Source organism: Engystomops pustulosus, chromosome 7 (assembly GCF_040894005.1).
Source record: "Engystomops pustulosus chromosome 7, aEngPut4.maternal, whole genome shotgun sequence".
NCBI lineage: Eukaryota > Metazoa > Chordata > Amphibia > Anura > Leptodactylidae > Engystomops > Engystomops pustulosus.
In genome coordinates, this window is record NC_092417.1 from 46,031,062 (window position 1) to 46,055,401 (window position 24,340).

Sequence of the window (24,340 nt, forward strand, 5' to 3'; positions counted from 1 at the left end):
TTACAGGAAAGTGTTTATTCGAGGAAAACTTCACATGTTAAAACTACAACAGATACTGAATGTCTTTGCTGCCGTCTTTTCAGGTGGGGGAGAGGGGGCATAAAGAGATATTGCACAAGAACAAAAAGATCATGCACCAAAAACAATAGAATAATAACCAAATATATATTAAGAAACCATACAGCGATAGATACAATTTATACAACTTTAAAATAGAAGTCCGGACAAGGAAAGTGTAGAAAGTATAAAAAAAGTTGTAAGCACTTCTGTGAGATACAGTCTTCAATGGAGACATATGAGGACATCCTGCACCCATCAGACCCCTGTCCAAACTGTAGCAGGACTACAACCCCCAGCATGCCCTGACATCTATTCTTTGTGGTTACTGGAGTAGCACAGGTTGGAAACCATTAGTCTAGGAGCATAAGCCTCCCCCATTACCACCTCAGTCTATGGCCCATATTAATTTAGGGTTAGTGATCAGTAAAGAGAATTTCCTTTAAAAAATTTATCAAGACAAAAACAAACAAAAAAAATAGACAAAACAAAGATCAATAAAATAATGTTAGTTATTCTCCCTTTGTAAATGTGCAGCCATGTCTGAACCCAACATCACAAGTCTCTGCTTTACACAATTGGAGCAGGAACATTAAGAACAACAGAAAAAAAGTGAGGAAACTTTAATTACTTCAACAGCATTAAATTCATTCTTAGGTTTTCTGTTTTAAGCTTATGGACATGGTCTTAAACCGGAAGGCTAGGCCCTATATCATGTTGTATGCCCATACAGTGAGATCCGTCATCCTGTTCCTCTCTCTCCTCCCTGAAATTGGGTGGAGGAGCGACCATCGGTATCAGCCAGTCATTGGCCGCTGATGATGTTCAGGGTGTCTTTATATCATTTAAGAGTATAGTATGAGTGATGTATATGCTCAGCATAGGCTGGGGATGGGAGCAATATGCTGCATCTGTCTCCCATCTGTCATTCAGCAGAAGGAAACCGCTTGCTGCCTCTTCCCATCCAATAAATGATGTATACTGGGAAGACAGAGGCAAAAAATGAAGCCTCCGTCTGCCAGTATATGTTTATGTATACACTCAGTGTATGAAGTTTGATGAAGTTATTAAAAATGAAAAAATAGACGATGTATCCGTACTATATTGTCAATATTACATGACTTGGGGTCTGGTACCGGTCAGCTGCTCATAGTGGCAGTGAGTGGTTCCAGGTCTCAAACCCCAAGTGATCTAAGATGATCGGTCATCAGTATCTATGTCCCTTTAAATACCTTTGATATTTCATATAGAAAATGCCATTATTTCTAAACTGACTGTAGAATTATAGCGGATTCTATGTCGGGCAGTGGGGCTCTCTTATCCACTTGTGATATCACCATGTATCTAGAATAAAACAAGAAATGTTATATAATACATCACCTGACGTATACACACACATCAAGATACTGGACATTTATAATGCATCTGGGAATACTGACTACATAAGACCTGAACTACAGAGAGAAATCAATTCCAAGAATATAAGAGAGTCATAAATGAAATGAGGCAAGTAAAAAGCATCAAGCTCAGTGCAAGTCAGCACAATGATAACAGGGCTTCCCGAAATCAGGCGGACACCCAAGTGTCCAGTGGCTACAAGTGATCAGCGGAGAAGAGGTAGCACTCAGTAGTCATCCAGGGCCCCAGTGATGGCTTTAGCTTAAACAGAGATACAAGTGATGGTTAGACCTCTATAAGCTTATCCTATCCTGCAAGAGCATAAGGAGAATGGTGGTCAATAGTGGACTGTACACTGGTGGAGCGCCATCCCAGGCCCAGCTAGGAAGAAGAATCACCAGCACAAAGTAACAAGCTTCTCACCACATTCTACTTTTCCTTACAAGTTCTGCTGTAACGGCAATTCTTTCTGAAGGTAGAAACAGAGGTGGAGTGTTGGCCTTTTGTTAAAGAATAACACACAGAGAATACACATCTGCCCCTTCCTGCAACAAAGACTCATTGTTCTGGTTGATGGAGGCAGAAAGAGCAGCAAACAAAACATGGCCGCACTACTGTCGTAAAACTAAGAAGCTTCTATGTAGCAGTGAGCGGATCCTGTGCTGTTCTCCGGCTCGGACGCAGCGTCGGCTTATACAAAGGTCTGTGCCATAGTCCGCTGTTTAGTTAAAGTGTCGTGCGAGGCGAGATGATCTGTAGTCAGCTCTTAGCTGCACAAAGGAGTGGAGGATATTCTTGTCCAGGCTGGCGAGCTGCTCTCCAGAACAAACCTGCTTCAAGTTATCTGGGGCCACCACCAGGAGGTTACACAGGGAGTGCAGGGTATCAAAGAGCTGCAGCACAAGAGGGATCTGCAACAAGACAGCATAAAGTATTATCAATAGCAAACTGCAATAGGCCAGGGAGTATATAAAAGGACAAGATTATTACCAAATACTCCATTGACCAAAACTGCAAAGGTCAAGCAAAGGGAACCATGATGAAAATACTTCAATAAAAATTCCTATATACTTTAAATACACAGGCAGGTATTGGAACCAGAAGTGGATTGACCAACAAGTAGTGTTAGGTATGTTGAATGTTAACACGCTCCAGAAATTAGTTTGAAATCTGACTGCAAAATGGACCTAATCTAAACCTAGTATGGCACAGTAAATTTAAATACTCATATTTGTACACAATACAATCACAAGGCTGTTGTTTCAATGGATATCACCCAATTGTCTTTCTATGGCAGTGGTGGTGAACCTATGGCACGGGTGCCAGAGGTGGCACTCAGAGCCTCTCTGTGGGCACCCAGGTCCTCAGCATAGAGTTTGTAATACAGGACCCATGGCCTCCTCCTGCAATCCCAGGCCACACAGGACATTGTGCACTCAGTACTATTTTAAAGCAACCCATCCTTGGGACTGCAGGAGAAGTGAGAAGATGTGGACAGGGCTGGATTATAATTTAACCTTCTCCCATGGGCCCTGCATTCATCCTGTACAGGGGACCATGGAGGGACACTAAAAAAAATCTAAATTTTTCCTCTTTCTACTGTAATGATGTCCTCAGGTCGCCAATAGATTGAAAGCCATGACTAAGCAGTAAGCAATAAGTTATTGCTTAAATTGCCATGTTGGCACTTTGAAATAAATAAGTGGGTTTTTGTTGTCGTTTGGGCACTCGCTCTCTAAAAGGTTCGCCATCACTGTTCTATGGGCTCAACACATGGCTGTAGCCCCTGCAGGTCCTATTCCTGCACAAGTTTGAGCCCTGGGCAGTTCTCTTCTATTGTCATTGGTGTATGATAGAAGCTCACACATCAATGACACAATGGTCTGTTTGCAGCCTGGGAAAAGCACACATTCATGTGCAGGTAACAGAACTTTGTGAATATCACTGAAATATGTGTTCATGTAATTATTAAATTGAGGGTGGGGAAATATGTATGACACACCTGTAATCCAGGATAGCCGGGATTAATAAAAAATCATATCTGCTTGTCTTCAGTAGTGTGAATTCAAGGCTCACTATATCTATGGGGTCCTGCTGACCATCACCTGTCAAGTAGAGTTTAGAGTCGTCTGGCAATGAAATCACAACCTCTCCAAAATGTGCGTTAAAGGACATCTACCACCAGGATGAAAGACTGTATGCAAATGAGCCTGACAGGCTCCAGGCTACTTTAACACATATGGAGTAGGAGCCCCTCAGGCTTATTTGCATACAGTCCTTCATCATGGTGGTAAATGACCTTTAATGCAGAGGTCTGGAGAAATCAGTCATGTATTACTCAGCAGAGGTGTAATATTTATGGCATATCACATACCTTGAACTCCTTCGCACACTTCCTATACTCCGCCACGTCACAGATGGCCAGCATTCCTCCCATCGAGCTGTAAGAAAACTGCTGCAGATGCTCGTATATGAGGCGATGAAAGCGCACCCCAAGTTCCAACAGTACTGTGTCCACATTCTTCCCGTCCATTGAATTACGGATCTTCTCAACATGCTTCCTAATGTAAAGGCAAACTTTGGCACAAGCCTGTTAAAGGGCCAGAAAAAAAGGAAAATGTATAAGTGAAGGTTAAACTAATAATAATAATCTTTATTTATATAGCGCCATCATATTCCATAGCGCTTTACAAGTCATAGGGAGTAATGTATATATAATATTACATTACAGAGTAATGGAACACTTTAAGTGAGGCCCCTGATCGCAAGAGCTTACAGTCTATGAGGATGACGGGGGACACAAGAGCTTTCAGCCTATGAGGATGAGGGGGTGACACAACAGCTTACAGTCTATGAGGATGAGGGGTTAGCACAAGAGCTTACAGTCTATGAGGATGAGGGGGTGACACAAGAGCTTACAGTCTATGAAGATGAAGGGGGTGACACAAGAGCTTACATTCCATGAGGATGAAGGGGGTGACACAAGAGCTTACATTCCTTGAGGATGAAGGGGTGACACAGAGGCTTACAGTCTATGAGGATGAGGGGTGACACAAGAGCTTTCAGCCTATGAATACTATTGTTGCATGGAAAATGTGTGTGAAGAGGAACCGCTGCTTCATTGTCCATAAACTACTACATCACATTACCCGCTGAGAACCCATTTGTTACTAAACCAAATAATACCGAAAACAAGTGTGAATACAAGTAATATTGAATAGGCAATCTCACAGAATAACACCCTTCTCAGGACCGCCCACTGGGCACCTTAAACAAAGTATTTTTCTAGGGATCCCACCAATATCACCCAGTTGGGCAGCAGTGATGCTTTTCCGCGATAAGCAACACATGCACAGTAAAAATGAAGTAAGACAGACATAAAAACTTACACTTGTGTATTGAATTAATACATTATTTTCATCCTCTGGCTTGAAATCAGTTTTCTTTTGCTCGGCTGCCAATATCTGCTTCATCTGACCGACCATACAATTTAGTGTCCTGTACATGGATCAGAGAAATAGATATTAATAAATCGTAAAGTCATATCATCCAACAATGAAGCTGACCAATCACAGATCTCCTATCTGCTCACCTGTCGATGCCGGTGTCCAGCTTTACTTCCATTTGCTCAATGATGTCCTTCTTTTTCTGCAGACATTCTGTCAATTTTGGAGAGGAGCTGTACAAGAAGAAAGTAAAGATGTCGGTGAGATTCCAGAGGGTTAACTTTATTATATGATCCGATCTACAGAAGAACCTACCTTATTAGAGGCATGAGATGATCATTAAACTGCTTATCAAACAAATGGAAAATAGTGTTGGCCTGATGTACGACATCCAGGAAGTATAGGTTGGCATTCCGGGAGTCAGGAGAAGGAATTGCTGGAAAGTGGGAAAGCAACTATGTTACTAGAGGGGTTGTCTTGGCTGCTATTTAATCTTAATATATAGGGACATATGAGTATATAACATTTAGAATACATAAACCACCAGGAGACAGAAGTGTTCACACATCATAGAGTATAAAATCCTTTACCTGCTAATCCTATTTCTAAGGCATAGTCAATGTGTTCAATGCATAAATAGTCGACGAGTATTGAAAAGATTCTAAATGCATTTTTTGGGAGATCAGATGGATCCGAAAGCTGAAAACAGAAAAGACAGAAGAAAAGATTTACATTTTTGCATATAGACACATTGCACAGCAAACAGCACTAGTAGTTGTGGCGGCAGGAGACTTCATTGGGTACAGCCCGTGCTGGAACAGGGACATATCAAGCGTTTTTAAACGCAATTTAAAGGCTCCACTCCCGATCACACAATGGGGCTTATTTACTAAGGGTCTGTGGCCGCACTTTTGTCAGATTTCCAACGTTTTCGGAATTGTGCGGCATGTGATAGCATAGTGGCCCGGCTGCGCTGGCTTTTATGCGACAGAAATTGTGGGCGGGGGGGAAGGGGTGGGGGTCGGAGGGTGTTACGTACAGAATAGGTTCCGTCTCTATCAGTCCTGAGGTTTACAATTTTGGTTGCTCCGGGATCTGACTGTGAATCTTCTGACTATGGTCGGATTTTTCTCATGAATAGCTTCTCTTGTCTGCATACTGCAGTGCTCTCTGTCTCCTGCCTCTCCTTCCCCTGTCTCACAAGACCAGCTCTGGCACGTCCTGCCAGCAAACAACGGTGTGCAAAGACTTACTGTACTAGCTCAGACAAGAGAATCTTTATTTGGGAGGGAGGCATATAGCAGGGCTGCCTCGGTCTGTGTTATCGCCAAGATGTAGCAGAGCTGAGAGCGTCATTGTGTTTTATATCCATCTCATGGACCTCATCAGCTCTCATCTCTGATCGGTCTCATCTCTCTTTATCTGTGTCAGATACTAGTGAATGTTCAAGATATAAAGTGTAGATAAACCCTGTACCTTGAGTCTTAGAGAGTCCCCGTCCACACATTGAGTGATATGAGCTAAAACAGCAATAAAATTGTAATGTAAAGGGTTAAAAATTATCTTTATTGTGTTGAAGTTACTAGGAGATCGAAATTGGAGAATTTTCTTTCATGGGAAAACCCCTATAAGTGGATTAGCTGATTCCCCATCTCAAAATAGGCACACTTGATAATTTCCTAAACTAGATTTTGTATAAAAGGTGCAAGAACTGCAGAATTTACCTTATGGCATCTTTCAAAGGCATGTTTGGTTTCTTGTAAGAGGTTTACCACCACTTCTTGTGCCAAAAATGTCTCGCCATGAGTTTCTATGCTCGGGCCCAGAGGTAAGTTAGTACGTTGTCTAATCCTTTCCTTGAGGTCTTGGATTCTGTCATTGAGCACAAAATGGGTCATCCATAACATTGTACAAAAGATTATAAATGTACTTCTCATGTCATGTAGATGTCCCCACCCACCGGGCCATGGCCGAAGACCAGTCCATGGAACTTCTGGTTTCGGGCCGTGGCTAAAAGTTAAAAAAAGGAAAGAAACCCTGATACTGGCCTTTCCCCGCTGCCCTGAAGCAGCAGCAGTTTCAGCGGGTGCGATTTGATCATCATCATCATCATCATTCGGCCCAGCACACAGCCATTGCATAGAAGGAAAAGAGGAGAAGCCTGCGGCTGCTACGGCCGGGAAAGGGGAGTATTTTATAGAATTTTTTTCACAACAAAAAGGTTACAGAAGGGGAGAGGCTAGAGAGATAAGGATATTGCCCCCAGTTCTTTAGTCTCCTTTCTTTAAAAGACAATCCAAAGAAAAAGGGGGCATTCTTATGAGAGGGGGTTGCAATAAAGAGGGCATAATAAGGAGGAGGTTGGGCAAAGGGCCACTATATGGATTATATTTGGGTACAAGACTTTTTTTTTTTTTTACTGGGACCATGGGGGGAGGGCACTGAACCCGCTCCAAAAAAAAAAAAAAAAAAAAGTTATAGCAGCCAGTCCTTGGTTACAATAAGGTTGGGGACCATTGATGTAGATGACTTTGATGTGGCCACTCACCCCCCACTTCCAATGGGTCTCTTCTGATGGTTCTTTGAATCATAATATCGCTGTAAGATCACAGAACTCCGACTTTTTAAGTACCCAATTTCAACATCAATATAGTTCTCCAGGTAGCTCAGAAATATCGATTTGATCAACTTGGAGAGGAAAGTCTGCTTATCCGTGCCCAGATTAAATTCCATAAGTTTAGTGGAAAGATTGGTAGTTCTGCAAAATAAAAACAAACACCCAACAAGTTATAGACATCAAAATGTAAGAAATGCTTCTTTTTAACAATCACATCTGACTTCCACGAGCTGTTCAATGATACGTCATGATTGCCCAAATGGATGGCGAGTAAGATTACATTTCTCTGGAGTCTTGGACAAACGCTTCTACTACAACTCCTATGCAGCACTAAAGCTCTCAACGGCTACAGATCCCAAACTGAGGTCTCCTGGACGGCTGCCGTTTTCGGATGACTAGCCCTCATCCCCATGTATTTCTATGGGCTGATAAACAAGGTCATGGTTTCTACTGCCCCATGTTTGAGCAGAATGCCCGAAAACTAAGAGCTGGTCCTTTTCCTGCCCAAGTCTCCGGTTCGCCAAGTCTCTTCTACCGTCACCGCTCGGAGTCCGTAACGCTCTTCATTTTCTCCCCTCTGCTTGTGTTGTAGTTAGACAATACACAGAGGGAAATATAACAAGACTGCAGGCTTATAGTACAAAAAGCAATCACTCCTATCGTTCGATATGACTCTTATTACTCCATTATATTTGTATATGTCCCCTATAATTTGTTAAGCGCTACAGAATACGATGGCGCTATATAAATAAGGATTATTATCATCGTCCTCATTGGGCTCCAAAGCACTCCATCCTCCCTGAGTGGAGATTCGGGACATCCTCATAAACACTATAGACATTTTGATTTTGGCCAATAGTTAGTAATGTTTATGGCCACTTAAAAGGGAACATGTCACCACATTTTCACTAATGTGGAAAAGTTACACCCTTCTTTTAGCTAAATTGTTTCTCTTACATCTCCATAAATCACCTTTAGGTTATCCTATGTGGAATCAGAGGAGGCATGTCCAGCTTGACAGGCCCCTCCCATCTACTTCTCCCCATGCCTTATGCCTCATTACTACTCAGCAGTTCATGTCATGTGACCAGGGTGACGTTATTTAAGGTATTATAGCCTTTACATTTGCTAAATGTACCCCGTGTATGCATCTTTTCACAGCAGCCTCCATGGACTTCTACTCCTCTTTATCCTCCATGGAGGCTGCTGTGATTTCATAAGATCAGATATATACATGGGGTACATTTTGCAAATGTAAAGGGTAAAGGGCCTTACAGGCCATCACCCTGGTCACATGACATAAATGTAACACAAGACAACATGTAAAATTGACACAATATATCCTATAAGTAAATAGAGCTTTACATATCTATAGTTGAATATTAGCAGACAGCTAACAGATTTCTGTCCACTGGAAGTAAAGATAGAAGCTTTCTATAGAATGACAGCAAGCAGAAATCTAGAAAACTGAGGACTTGGTACAGAAAGTATATTGGAAAATTGTACAACTTTTCATTAAACAAACAATAACATTAAATGACTGAAATGGCAGTACCCCTTTAAGGTACAATGTCTCACTGGCAGCTAATTTTAGGTGATATGGGACAGACTTGTAACCCTTTACCAACTGGCATTGTTGGTTTGGGGGGCTAAAATTCTAGTGACAGATCTCCCTTGCTGTACAGTATATGCTATTGGACGGTCATCATACTTCATGTGCAGCAGTTAATATGTGAGCCAAGTGCAAGACTCCCCCTCCCAGGAAAACAAAAAATGCAAACTACAAAATACCCTCCAGAAACACAAATAATCACAACAAGTTCAAAGTAATTATATTTTCCAAGACAACAATTCCGGTGTTTTCTGCCCGCAGCTTTTTACTTAACTAAACAACCCCCCCCCTTCCCCTAAAAATCTTCAGATTGCTCCAAATAAATCAATTTCACCTTGTGTACAGATCATAGAGATTCTTCAGATATTGTTCTGCATCCGATTTTCTGCATTCTTCCAAATGCTCTTTTACAAAATTCTAGAGTTAAATTTGGGGACAGAAAAGGCAGAATCTTAGGCGAGCAGATTATGTGTGTCCTGTCCCATTAGTCACAGCGCATGTAAACAAAATTATGAATGCTGAGCTTTTCTTTTCATCTCCATGTAAATAAGACAGGCCGTATCTCATGTGGTATCAGGCTGCTAGGAACGTGGCCTCTACGCAGAAGACATCAAACAGGTAAAGAGCAGACTCCCCAGCACAGGTAGGATGGAAGGAACTGTACTGACAATTTAAAGGGAAGGAATCGCCCATTTACTATAGGGCTTAAACTAAGAGATCATCTGTGAATGTTGCATCACAAACAAAGTAACTAAGGGCTGACGCCAGTGTTCAGTCCATGAATCTTGGACCTGCAGCGGCCGAATTTCCCGGACTGACCATGGTGCAGAGGATCGCAGTGATATATGATGCGAGTCCCTGCTTCACTGTGGAACAGCAGCTCTAAACAGCAATCATGACTATAGCAGGGAAAAAAGGGGAATCCAAGCATCATATAACACTATATTACTCAGATTCCTCTTCCCAGAATCGCGGTTGGTCCGTGAAATCTGATCACTACAGGTCTGTGATCACATTTGTCAGATACAGCCCTTACACTGAAGCAGAGAGCAGACACCTCAGTTCGTAGTGAGGTCTTTGTCTGTGGTTTGCCATTACATTGCTTTCTAAATTCCCTCTTCTATGTGAAATCTCACTCATACCCATAAAAGAATCTCCCCCAAAGTCAGGCAAATATGACCCTTCTCATCCTATTTGCACGCGAGACGAGTCAAGTTTGGTGTTTGCAGAGGGAGGGACACTTCAGAAGCCGCTATCTTTGGTTCTATAGCACCTGGAAACCAGCTATTCGGGTCATATTAAAAGAGGGAGTTCTAGAAAAGACATTTCATACTATACGTGAGGTGGCTGCTAGTTTAGTGGGGTAAAACATAAAGACAGGTTCTTGTTTAAAATAACTTCCTGTCTTGTTTAAATAAATTCCTTTGACTTTTTACTGCTGTAGTGTGAACACCAAGCAAATGCACGACATCCACCCACCCACCAATATGCCCTGATCTAAGGTTTAAGGGGCATTGACTCAACAGTACAAATGCATTTTGCCCCAGAGCTGATAACCAGCATCATTGGCAAAATTTTTATTATGGTAATAACCAAGGGGCTACATGATATCAATAGTCAGCAAATTATATGGTTGGCTTAGATCTATGGCTGCATGTTAATCTTTATAACACAGGGCATACCTGAATTTTGATTTCAAAGATGTTCTGTATAAGTTTGGCCAAAATAATTTCTGGATTACTGAAAATGTCCCCGACTTCCTTGTTGACACGTTGGCACAACAGGGCCGAGTCCTCAAATATGTCGTTCCTCATATAAGCCCCCTGAAATAGAGCAGCCCATCATAAGTACTGCTGTGGACATGGATGAACACATTCATGTTGTAACACGTGCTACATTACCTCCTGGCACTGATTTATATACACATCCACACAATGGGAATAACCCTATGGAGAGAAGAATTAGACACATCAGGAATGGTCGACTCTAGATAGCAGGAACACACTTAATTATTTATGCTTTAAAGGAAATGCTATGCTCCAGAGCTGCATTCATAATTCAGCTTGGTGATACTTCTGCAATGCAGAGACAGTTATTCTTATAATACAGAAAAGCTACCGAAATTTCACTTCCTTAAAAGCAAAGAACCTGGGCTAGACAAATACAATCAGCATTTTCATAGTCTTTTACATAAGATATGCTATCACTTTATCATCAGTCCAGCCACTAGGACCCCAACCAATCTAAAGAGGATGCTTAGTTCTTACAAGGAAATCTACCATAGCACTGTGACCATGATAATCTTCTTATATTTGTTATCCATGGCGTCCTTCCTTCTAAAATCAACTTTTAAAATTATGGTAATAAGGCAGAAGGGCTCTGCAGGGCGTTACCAGAACCACTCAGTGCTGTAGCTTTACAGGCTGTTACACTTTTGGGTGCTGCTGCAGTGAGATTACAGTAGGTTGAAGAAGGTGGAATTTCTAGGGAGCAGCTAGTGTGAGAAAAGTGTAACAGCCTGTGAAGCCAGAGTACAGAGGTGCTCAGGTAGAGCCCCCGTGGCACATTTAGAATCTAGGATCTAGGAGGAGGAACACAGTGAAGATGGGGCGCGCATAATTAAACATCGGCGGGGCGCGGAATTGCCGGAGTGACGTAAGTGAAGCGTCAAAGCGGCATTTCTATAGATTATCTAGTGGTTACCAGAACCACTCAGTGCTGTAGCTTTACAGGCTGTTACACTTTTGGGTGCTGCTGCAGTGAGATTACAGTAGGTTGAAGAAGGTGGAATTTCTAGGGAGCAGCTAGTGTGAGAAAAGTGTAACAGCCTGTGAAGCCAGAGTACAGAGGTGCTCAGGTAGAGCCCCCGTGGCACATTTAGAATCTAGGATCTAGGAGGAGGAACACAGTGAAGATGGGGCGCGCATAATTAAACATCGGCGGGGCGCGGAATTGCCGGAGTGACGTAAGTGAAGCGTCAAAGCGGCATTTCTATAGATTATCTATAGATATTTTTTTTTTTTATGCCTAAGCTATCGCTTTGCGTCCCTTAACAAAAGGAGGTGATCCAGTGGTAGGTTTCCCTTAAGGCATCTTCATTTTTTCCAACCTGAAACTCTTGTAAGTGATTCTTAATCTCTGGACCATATTGTGATATATGCGTGTGATAAAAAAGCAGTAAGGAATTGATGTAGAAAACCATATAATATATTCAGTGTGACTCATATTTACTCTATGCAGATAACTGATGGAGTGCACGGGTTCAGATACCTTGAAATGAAGCAATACTGCGGCCACTTCCCTCATACGGGAGATCTCCCCTCTCCTCTGGGCACTTGTGAACTCCTGTATTAGCTGGTGCTCCAGGTCATGGTATTTACCTGTAACAAGCCACAATCAAGGCACAATCTAGAGGAATAACATACAGGCAGGCACGTCTACGACTTATACTCACTGGCTATTTTAGATTTCACTTCAGCAAACCTTTAAAGGAAAACAAAAATGACAATTAAATTCTATAACAAGGTAAAACAACGAGTCATTATTATATAGTAGAAATTTTTACTACAACGGAGCAGACTGACATCTGCAGGCCCTTTACAGTCACATGCTGGTGTCCGAAACGCTGCCAGGTGCACATGTCTGTACACTTTGCAATATGGGGTTAAAGCTAGTCGCCAATGTCCCCAACGTTCAAAGGTTTGGCAATCTTAAAAACTGGGCTTTAAAATTCTACTGGTAACTCGACTGTAAAAGATCTTTATCTAGGACTCAAAACAGTCCTGCAGTTGTAAGAAAACTTTCGAATTAACCCTTTTAGCCAAAAACGTAAACCGGTACCGGTATGAGAGCAGAAACCAAGACACACCAGTCTCTAAGAAAATGCAGAATCATAATCTATATTAACGCACAGCCACATATATAAAAGACAGAAAACGATCTGCATAGGGGCGTGAAAAGGTGATAAAATACTGCAATGCTATAGGCATATCTCCCCATACATGTGAAATGTGTCCGACCGATACATCAGGCAGGGGGGAGGGCGGATAGTCACCTGTTTTGGCAGTGGGATGAGCGGCGGTTTCCTAGAAGAGCACTGGACAGAAATATCAACACCGATATTATTTAAAAAAAACAAAAAAAAAAACAAAAAAAACTACCTATCAAATGGCAGCTCCTGGGCGATTAAATGCAACTTCTGAATGATATCAGCAGCCTCCTTTATCTGCAACAAGACACAGAGATTGTCTCTCAATAACAGGGAAAACCATAGATGATACATATACAGTTCTATATATATACATATACAGAGTTCAGCATTCATTTTCCCACAGCGGTTTACAAAATGAAAGCTGAGCTCTGATTGGCTTCCATGGGCAACTAGAACAGTTGTACCTCGTCCTTATCCCGTACACCAATTTCCAGCTGGACTGTCTTTTTGCCGTGACCTTTCCATGCAGTTTCTAATAGTCTCTTAGATAAAAGTTAAATAATTGTAGCATTTTCTGTCTATTTTTCGTGCCCTTTGGTAAACCAGGCAGGAAGACATAAAAAAGCCTATGTGTTTGTTGAATTAAACATCCGAGCAGCTGGGCAGAAAATCTAACATAAAAAAGACCAGTTAACAACATTTTGCAGTATAAATAAATGTGGAAGCGCTCGGCGGGATAATGTGGTAAACGCGCACTTGTGAACAATTAAACTATAACGAGTCGGCTCTCTCGGCGGCTGCGAGTGTGACCAGCACAAGTCCAGGCAATTAGGGCCGCGCGGCTTGTCGCTCGCAATCACTTCACGCCCTGCTGGCAGCCCTTACCTTTTCAGAGTTGTTAAACACATCAGACTGCAGATTTCCATCCAGAAACTCATTAAAATAGGTCATCAGTTTTTGGGCCTCCACAGCCCTCTGCCGCGGCGTGTTCACCCCCTCCAACTGGTCACCAAGATGACAAACCTTTGTAGCCACATAGCTGATGTGCTCATCCAGCTCCTGGAAATGCTGGAAGGCTACCTGCAGGAGGGAAGGGCAGGGGAACAGGGTCATACACAAGTATATATAAGGGGGGGGGGGGTGTCATACACAAGTATATAGAGGGCGGGGGGGGGGAACAGGGTCATACACAAGTATATATAAGGGGGGGGGGTCATACACAAGTATATAGGGGGGGTGAGTAATAGTGTGTCATACACAAGTATACAGGGAGGACTGAGGTACAGTGTCATACACAAGTATACAGGGAGGACTGAGGTACAGTGTCATACACAAGTATACAGGGGGGACTGAGGTACAGTGTAATACACAAGTATACAGGGGGGACTGAGGTACAGTGTAATACACAAGTATACAGGGGGGACTGAGGTACAGTGTCATACACAAGTATACAGGGGGACTGAGGTACAGTGTCATACACAAGTATACAGGGAGGACTGAGGTACAGTGTCATACACAAGTATACAGGGGGACTGAGGTACAGTGTCATACACAAGTATACAGGGAGGACTGAGGTACAGTGTCATACACAAGTATACAGGGGGGACTGAGGTACAGTGTCATACACAAGTATACAGGGAGGACTGAGGTACAGTGTCATACACAAGTATACAGGGGGGACTGAGGTACAGTGTCATACACAAGTATACAGGGGGGACTGAGGTACCGTGTAATACATAAGTATACAGGGGGGGTAGAAACTGATGAATAGTGTAATACACAAGTATATAGAAGGGCCGGGAGTAAGGAATAGTGTAATACTCAAGAATATGGGCCGAAGAACAGTGTAATATACAAGAATATAGAAGGGAAGAGACTAATGTAACACATTATCTAGAACCGTCTCCTTTTATGCACAATCACGCTTGAGACCTTGATACCTCCTGCTCTATAACATGTTCCATGTAGATAGGACAACATGTGATATCTACTCAGCTCCTCCTGCTCTGTAACATGTTCCATTTACAGAGGACAACATGTAAAATTTGCTCAGCTCCTCCTGCTCTATAACATGCTCCCTGCAGGTAGGACACGAAGTACAATCTCAGCAACGGAGCACAAAAAACCCTTTTAAAAGGAATCTGTCAACAAGCTATATAACTAGAATGGGCAACAACTGAAGTTTTTCCAAAATACCACTGATCCCCTGGTACTAAAATATAATTCAAAGCTCATAAAACAAAGAAAAAATAACCCTTCACTTTAGCACAAGTGTGAACAGGGACAAGGTATGAGTAAATAACACTGATACTTTGGCCCTGTTCACACTTGTGCTAATGTGAAGTTTTTCTGTTTTTGAATTTTGTATTACAATTCAGTACCAGGGGACTAGCGGTATTTAGGAAAAACTTCAGTTGTTTCACTTTCTTGCTTGTCGACAAGATTCCTTTTAAAGAGGGCTTTCTGTGCACCATACAGTCACTAGTTGTGTTATTACGGGACTAATCAATGCATGCATTATATAGACCTTACATGTACATAGAGACGTGTGCAGTGTGCTATTTACTATGTACAATCTGCAGATAGGAAACTACACATTCTGCTCCTCCTGCTCTATAACTTGCTGCCTGCAGATTATATTGTATTCTCAGAATGCCAGGTTGCCTTTAAGAGAGTCAAGGAGTAGCCAAATATAGAGGGATCAGATTTCTGATAAAGAGTCACTGCTGTGTGAGTCATCTGGCCTTGGCTTCCTTTAGAGAACTATGAAAAGAAAAATTGTGACTCATCAAATATCATTTGATTCCACGACAGGTCCTGTAATATATGCTCATATACATTGTTCCATTCCCACTTTTCATTGGCCTTACTTCAGGGTTACATCTTAAGTGCTGCCGCCCCCTCCCAAAGACTGTAATAAAGTCTCATCTAAGGCAAAAAGTGACTGATTTTGGAGACTTTTGGAGAATTCACACCCTTCTTGAGAAAAAATTGCGGAATTCTAAGATTCAAGAAAAATTCGGATTCTGCATGCAGATGGAAACTCATTGGGGCTCATTTACTAAGGGCTCCGCGGCCGCATTTTCGTCGGGTTTCCGGACTTTTTCCGTTTTGCGCCGAATTCCACCAAGATTTTGGCGCAATCTTGCTGGCTTTCACATGACAGAAATCGGGGGCCGTGGCCGTCAGAAAACCCGCGGATTTTAAAAAACGAAGTGTGTCGTAAAATCAAACACTCACATGCACCAAGAAGAACCAGGTGAACTCCGGCGGACCTAGGCGCAGCAGCGACACCTGGTGGACATCAGGAACACAACCTTAGTGAATCGCCGGAAGACCCGAATCCTCGTCAGAGAACACGCCGCTGGATCGCGACTAGACCGGGTAAGTAAATCTGCCCCATTGTATAATATTTCAGTATAGGACCCCTTCTTTATAAGCTGTGCAGTCAGTGGGATGGGGCCGATATACGGGCCTATTTCCATGGTTTGGGCACAATCATGTGCAGAAGGCCTAAGTCTGTGGAGTCTAACTTTTCCTAAAAGTGACCTACTTAAAAAGAACTATTTTTTTTGTTAAATTTGGTAGTACAACAGTTGTGCAAGGAATTGTGGGTGTAATAGTTTTGCCAAAGAGCCAAGCGTGAAGAAACATCTGAGTATATGCTGACCTGGTTGCTCTTCTGAAGTTCCTGGACTTTTCTGGCAAACTCCTTAGCTTCCTTCTGGCACTGATGTTCCAATTTCTCCACTTTTCTCTGGATCCTTTCATCCATCATCTTCAGCTCTTCAATATGGTTGACAAACTGCTCCAATAACCTACAACACAGAATCCTGCTTTTATCTGTAAAGAGTTAAGTCTTTAGACACTTCTTTATCTCTCTGCACTCAGTGGAAGCAGGAAAGAAAGCGGATTTACATAACCTTTCTGATGACAGGTTCCCTTTGAGCAGTTTATGTTTATATGATCAAAGCTTCCAATATAGTTTTTGTTATGCCAATTTAAAAAATGCCTGTCGTCATTCTGAATATTTCCACTATTTTATAAAACTTTATTTCACATGACCTGACTACAGAAGAAATGCCGTGTACCTTTTCGGATCAAATGTTTCTGCTCCTCCTCGGGATCCTCCTCCGGGAGTTCTCCATGCCAGTCGCTCAATGTATTCATCAGCCACAAACGGCTCCTATAAGCAGAAACAAAATCAAGTTACTGTCACCTAATGCCCAAAACAGCAGCATGATCATTTCTGGGAAGGGGTATGGGGTTATGGGTCACGTAAGCATCATGTACAAGGCTGTATGTGTGTTGTACAGATTCCTAAACTGGCAACTCAGTTATAGGCTGATACTGGACATCCAAATACATAAAACTTGTTTCATGACAGTAAATCCAAACACTAATGGTCACTGAATTATATCAGAGGACAGAAGCTCCATGCTACAGAACTTTCCAATCATCATTACAACATCTCTAGGATCAATGACACACAAAACTATTGTCAAATACACATGGACTGAATTGTTGGTCCCCCTCGTTTAATAAAAAATAAACCCACATTGGTCATAAAAATAAACTTGAATCTGACAATAGTAAAAATAAATTACATTTCTCTGAAAATGAACAAATGAAGGGCAGACATTTCAACCATGCTTCCACAGAATTGTTTAAAAAAAAAAACTCATGAAACAGGAATGGAGAGAAATGAAATTCAAGACACCCTGTGCCAGGTACAGCAAAGCTGCCCAAGAACATAACAACCTCTTCCATGTTTCACTGTAGGGATATTGGGGCACATTTTCTAAGGGCTGTTTTCTGTCGGACTTTGCAGGTTCTTTTAGATGCAAACTACCTGCACAGGTATTTAAGAAGTGTCTGCGCCACATTTGTGTCACACATGACCCTTTTGTGGCGGTGCTGCACTAGGCATCATGCAACAGAATTGAGGGGGCGTTCCGGTGAAAAAAACAAAGTGACAGATGCCAAACGGACATGAAAAAAAACTGGAGTGGATCCCAAAATGAACACGTCGGTGTGAATAAGGGTGATGCCACACATTGCGTTTTTGGACCGCTTTAAATCAAAATGGGTACTTAAAATATAAGCCAATTTGTAATTAGTTGTTATTTAAGATTTTGCTCCACTTAGCAGACAAATGCTGGTGACATAGACTGTAATGAAGAATTAAACTGCTACTGGCCCTTTCATCAGTCCATTGATTTCCTTTGCATGGAGCAGACACAGGATAGAATATGCCGCTGGTCACATGTTCACATTACAGGTCATGTGATTACAGGTCATTACAGGCAGGTCATGTGATCACCACTATATTTGGCTGTAGTCAGTTTCCAGTATGACCAGTGTTGTAGTGAGACGTCATCTCAGTGAGATAATGTGCAGTGATGGCAGTTACACACATCATTACTATGGTAACAGAGAGGACAGTCTGTTACATCATCACTAGGAGCAGAGCATAAGAGGGAGGAGGGGTTACTGACAACTAAAGGATCATGGGACCTGTTTCCAGTAGTTGATAACTCCGCCTACTTTAGAGAAGCCATAAAATGTTGTGAATCATAAAACAAAACTATTTAAGCTCCATTTTGTGACTAATGACATTGAGTTTTGTTACATGCATTCATTTATAGCATCCTGGGTTTTTGTATCAGATGTTCATATTTCCGGAATACCCCTTTAAGGCTTCAGGCATACGACCGTATATATGGGGGCCATAAGCTAGCTGCAGCAATTACAGGTAGCACATTGACCTCCATTATGAATGGTCACATGCCCTATGGAGATGGAAACGGGTCCAAATATTCCCCCATCTAAGGCCAGCTACAGCACACAGTAACATGCATGAGGCCTAATACTAATTCTGTAACATCCCATAACATTCCAGTATATAAGGGAGCTGCTGTTCAGCCGCATCCAGTATTGGTCTAAATATGTGCCATAACATAAGGACAGATCCCTCAGTTTACTGCAGAATAAGCAGTGACAATCCATTTCCTTCTATTGTCCTGGAATGAGCAGGAAACGTTCTTCCACACAATACGCAAATAGAAGAAAATAGCCAAAAAAAAAAAACGCAGTAAGGATCTTTCGGAGTGAAAAGAAACCATGTATAACAATAAGGTACAACAAAGCCAGCAGATTACTTCACGTACCATTACTCATTCTTTTATTTCCACCCCTATTCAACTTTAAACAGTTTATAAGAAGGGCTGATATGTTTCCAGGGACGTATCATGTATATGTTATATTAATGTACGTTCAGGGTTATAACGTCACCAAGCCCACGTTATGGGTCCTATATGCTCAGTATATATACGCAGTAACATCAGGCTTTTCATTACCAGCCATAGGAAAGGACATACCTTATATACTCGAGTATAAGCCTAGTTTTTCAGCACAAAAAATGTGCTGAAAAACCCAAACTCGGCTTATACTGGGGCAGGGGCTGGCAGGCTATATACACTGGGGCAGGGTCTGGCAGGCTATATACACTGGGGCAGGGGCTGGCAGGCTATATACACTGGGGCAGGGGCTGGCAGGCTATATACACTGGGGCAGGGGCTGGCAGGCTATATACACTGGGGCAGGGGCTGGCAGGCTATATACACTGGGGCAGGGGCTGGCAGGCTATATACACTGGGGCAGGGGCTGGCAGGCTATATACACTGGGGAGGCTGTGACCAATGCATTTCCCACCCTCGGCTTATACTCGAGTCAATAGTTTTTCCCAGTATTTTGTGGTAAAATTAGGGGCCGCGGCTTATACTCGGGTCTGCTTATACTCAAGTATATACGGTAGATAGTTCATCAGTACAGTGTCATGAGGTGGGACAAGATCAGGCATGTTGGATTTTCACTCCTGCCAGACGCATCTAGATAACACGTATGTTATCTAGAGTAAAGCATGCATGTGTATGAGAGAGTCAAGAAGAATGGCTGCCTGCTGGAGAGGTCAATAGCTATGGAAGATGCACAAATCAGAAGTCTCAGTGATTGAGCCCAACATCTTGCAGGACCCCCTGTAGGGGGGTCACTCGTGGCACTTGCATTATTTAGATGGAAAACACTGGATGCTCATAACCGCTCGCGTGCATTTCAGCGGGAAACTTATACACGAAACGGGTGAACCCCTCTCCATGGCATCTGCATTGTATTTCTAACCACTATACAAGCATCACGTGTGAGAATGGCCTCAGGTACAAATCTGTGGGGGATGTCTCTACCAGCTCCATTCATCTTTCCAGACCCCATGGAAGCAAAGCCTCCCCAAAGCAGAGTGTGATGCTACTGCCACCGCCATTGGCTTCATGGTGAGGGGATGAGTTGTTCAGTGTGAGGTACAGTGTTCAGATCCCGTAAATCTTTTCTTGTACTACCCCCAATTCCGTTTTGCTAATTTGCCTCCAGACATATGAAGATCTAAGTGTGAATCTGTCACTTACTATCGTTGACTATGTAGTGACACACCCACCTGACAAGAGGGATTGGCAACACCCAGTTGACAAGTTATTTCTAGGTTACCAGGAGGAACATAACAATGTAGGTGTTATCATACAGAGATCAGTATGGGAGGATACGATGCTGTGGTGATGACCATGTGATCATACACTAAATGTACATACATCATATGATGCACTTTATATGTATGTTGACAGAGACTGTATATTTTGGGAGGTCAGCAAACCTTGAAAATATCTTTCCCTTAGTGACACTGGGTCAGACATAAAGACTATATAAGAGTAGAAGATAACAATCCTGTGACCCCAGTGTCCCTGTTATATGTTCCCATAAGAACCAATGTAAATATAATCTACATTCCCCCTATATTACTGCTGCCTGAGGTCCTGTATACCGCACGGTGTGTACAGTGAGTAGCCGGGGTTGCGGCATTCACTCACCTCGAACAGTTCGGCTGTGGCGGCCATGCTGGGGGGCTGTGTACAATCCCGGGCAGGCTACGTGCTCCTGACACTGCTCCAGGTAGTTCCCGGGCGGGGATCAGCGAGCTGCCATTATTACCGGAAGTGAAGCCGTGACAGGGACCGGAAGTTCCATGCTCAGCTGCTGACCTCTGACCTCCAGGCACCAGACGAACCGAGACGGAGAAGCACACGGAGCAGCGGGTGAGTGAGATCTATCCTACTGTATTCTACCTCTGATTCCTGGAATTCCCAGACCGCGGGACTACAAGTCCCAGCACGCTCTACATGGCAAGTGTATGAGTACTGCATGCTGGAACTTGTAGTTTTTATAGTTTTTTTTTTGTTTTTTTTAAAACTACATTTTGCGCATAAAACGGGGTGACGCGGTAAGCCTTTGTTACTGCAGCAGGAAGGGTTCAGCTAAGAAATTTTTGTTTAGCGAAAAATTGTGAAAATTCGTTTTGCCCGCGAATCCATGGCCGCCATTTTTGTTCATGGCAAAGAAAATGTTTTGGCTTACCAGAATGCTTTGCGCTTCTGCCTCCACTGAGCGCGAGGCGCTGTGTCACGTGACTTGCACTCCTGTATAAAACTCGAGGGGAAGAAAGAGGGGACTGAGTGTTCGTTTGTAAACTTTATGCGGTGAGATGAATGTAGCCAAGTTACTCGTGCTGTCCCTTAACTGATAGCCTAAGCCCCAAAGTCACACCTTTCAAACATTTTGAATGCATTAAATGAAAAAAGGCTCCACAAATTTTGATACCCAATTTCTCCCGAGTACACTGATTACCTATATGTGGTGGTAACCTGATGTACCGCCGCACGGCCGGGCATAGAAGAGAAGGAGGCGCCATCCAGAGCAGATCTGCATTGTCACATTGTACTGGCTATATGTGTTTTTTATACTTTATTAAGTGTTTCAAGGGAAAGTGACATTTTAGGGGCTTATATATTTTATGTATTTATTTTTTATTCTAATGTTTAAACATGTTTAACTTCTCCAAACTTGAACTAGCTATGCTCTGATCGCTGGTTCAAGTCCAATACACTGCTCTACAATACTTATTCATTGTAGAGCAGTGTAAAGATAAGGTAAGATTGGTCAGCCCCGCAGCACTTGGCAGACCTTGGGGCTGCCCAGAAGTAAAACGGATCCCCCGGTAAGCGACACTGGGGATCCGATCTATAGGGGGAAGACCCTTACAGGGGTTTACACCCGCGATCAGAGCCGGCTCTGATCGCGAGTGTTACAGCGCGGTGTCAGCTGTAATATACGTAAGCTGAGCTGTAATATACAGCTGACAGCCGCTGCTTCCAGTGCCGGCTCGGTTCGTGAGCTGGTGCCAGAAGCGGGATGTATAGTACAGGACAGTGGATGGCTGCTGGTCACATGTCCACATCACATGTCCTGTACCTGCCTGGGCAGGTCATGTGATCACCCCTACGTTTGGCTGTAGTTGGTTGGTTGCAGTCATTTCAGTGAGGCAGTGTCCAGTGATGGCAGTTACACATCATTACTGTGGTAATAGTCTGTTACGTTATCACTGAGAACTGAGGGATCATGGTAGTTGTAGAATCCTGTAGCGGCCATCTTGGAGATAACGCCACCTACTTTAGAAGGGCCATAACATTTTCTGAGGGTGCGTCCACATCAGTTTTTCAGATGCAGTTTTTGATGCACAAACCAGGAGTGGAGTGGAAATAAAGGAGGAGCAGCACTTCTTAATGATAAGTCCTCACTCATTTTATCCACTCCTGCTTTTGGTTTCAAAAAACGCATCTGGAAAACTGAATGTGTGGCTGAATGTGTGGCTGATTGGGTACCAATCATAAAAGCAACTATTTAAGATCCGGTTTGTTGTTATCATATAGTTTAGCATGATGGGTTTTTGTTTCTGACATTCATATTCTCGGAATACCCCTTTAAGCTTTGGGAATTTAGGCAAAAGTATCTGATCTGCGCAGCGTTGCGGAATATGAATGTCGCTATATAAATGATCAAGTATCGAGCTTTATTGCCAAGTAAAATTCTCACCTAGGGGCGAGTTTCTTTTCTTCTTATTGCTAAGTACTACTGGTAGAAGTAAATGGCCTTCTCTGTACCTGCTGGCAATCCCTTTAGGGTCTCACTAAAACAGCCTGAGGGCGCTTTTTCACTGAATGTGTTGTCACTTTTTTTAATGCGTTTCTGACGCATTCCAAAGGCTTCCGCCTTGATCACACGCTGAGGTTATATTGTGTTTCCACTGCATCTGCTAAAACACAATGTAACCTCAGCATGTCATCGAGGCTGAAGCCTTTGAAATGCGTCAATAACGCATCATAAAAAGGGACGCGACGCATCGCGTGAAAGCGCCCTTAGTGTGGCCATATTTACCAACCATTGGTATTCCATACACACAGACCTTTTGTGGTTCAGCTAAATAAATAGTAAGGACACAGTTTTGAATTTTGGGTTGTACGGCGGCAGGACTGTCCTGCTGATTATTGGTGGTATGAAAGTTTGGCTAATTGCGGAAGTATATGCAGAAAATCTGTGAGTGATTACTTTGAAGTGTATAGGTTATAAATAGAGGTGAGCAGACCTGAACTTTAGGGTGCTGTCACATGTTTGCGTTTTGTTTTTAAACAGAATCAAAACGCTTCGGATTGCGTTTACATTCATTTGCATACAATCCGCAGCTGGTATCTAAATGCAAGAAACCGGCCCAGCTCAGCGTGTTTTCATTCAGTTACAAAACAGAATCAAAACGAAAATGTTTGACGGCACCCTTGGGTTCGGCAGCTCTGTGTAAGGCTGATGCCACACATGACGTTTTTAACCCATTTTTGGTCCGTTTTTAAGCAGTCCGTTAAAAAAAACGCATCCGTTTTTGACAGGTTTTACCAATTATCTTAATTAAAACTGGTCAAAAACGGATGAGTTTTCAAAAACCGCATGCGTTTTTTAACGGACTGCTAAATAATGGACCAAAAACGGGTTCAAAACGCCATGTGTGGCATCACCCTTAACCTTGTTGCTTAATGAGCTATGGAACAGCCCTTGGCTAGGTGTGTCTCCCTGGTGTCCCCCTGGCCAATCATAGCCATGCCTTGTTACTAGGGGCATAAAGCTGCAAGTAACAAGTTGGGGTTCTGCAGATCTGCCAAACAGACTGTTTTGAGAAAGAATCCAAGGGCATCCCCAGTGGTGTAACTAGGAGAGGTAAGGCACTATAGCAGACTTTTGAATGGGCCCCCTTACCCCCCTCAGAAAATATACTTATATACCCGCACATTTATACACTTATACGCACACATGTATGCATATGCATATAATCATTTATACTTTTACACATA

General features: G+C 42.7%; 2 protein-coding genes across 4 annotated transcripts in view; one reads left to right on the top strand and one right to left on the bottom strand.

Moving 5' to 3' along the window:
- On the bottom strand, nucleotides 1–21,237 carry EXOC5 (exocyst complex component 5). Its single transcript, XM_072115751.1, has 18 exons — nucleotides 20,978–21,237; nucleotides 17,153–17,247; nucleotides 16,732–16,879; nucleotides 13,947–14,141; nucleotides 13,291–13,355; nucleotides 12,585–12,613; nucleotides 12,401–12,510; nucleotides 11,032–11,076; nucleotides 10,813–10,953; nucleotides 9,465–9,547; nucleotides 7,450–7,659; nucleotides 6,626–6,773; nucleotides 5,492–5,600; nucleotides 5,217–5,337; nucleotides 5,048–5,134; nucleotides 4,845–4,953; nucleotides 3,830–4,045; nucleotides 1–2,366 (listed from the first exon to the last, which is right to left on the bottom strand). Exons 1-18 carry the CDS (start codon nucleotides 21,002–21,004, stop codon nucleotides 2,178–2,180), a joined length of 2,127 nt encoding a protein of 708 aa, XP_071971852.1. The 5' UTR covers nucleotides 21,005–21,237; the 3' UTR covers nucleotides 1–2,177.
- The window catches only part of AP5M1 (adaptor related protein complex 5 subunit mu 1), an 18,175-nt gene continuing 14,933 nt past the window's right edge, over nucleotides 21,099–24,340 (top strand). The window contains exon 1 of one of the 3 annotated variants that reach the window (XM_072115752.1): nucleotides 21,099–21,202. The gene's annotated coding sequence lies outside the window, so the exon portion shown is untranslated. Of the gene's footprint in view, nucleotides 21,203–21,461; nucleotides 21,644–24,185; nucleotides 24,207–24,340 lie in introns of those variants that run through there. The other 2 variants (XM_072115754.1, XM_072115755.1) reach the window with 2 other exon arrangements.

Coding starts and splice junctions, on each gene's coding strand:
- EXOC5 (XM_072115751.1), bottom strand. CDS start 21,004: ATGGCCGCCACAGCCGAACTGTTCGAG. Junction 5,338..5,491: donor CTTAGAAATAGGATTAGCAG/GTAAAGGATTTT, acceptor CCCACTTTCCAG/CAATTCCTTCTCCTGACTCC. Junction 4,954..5,047: donor CTGGACACCGGCATCGACAG/GTGAGCAGATAG, acceptor ATCCATGTACAG/GACACTAAATTGTATGGTCG.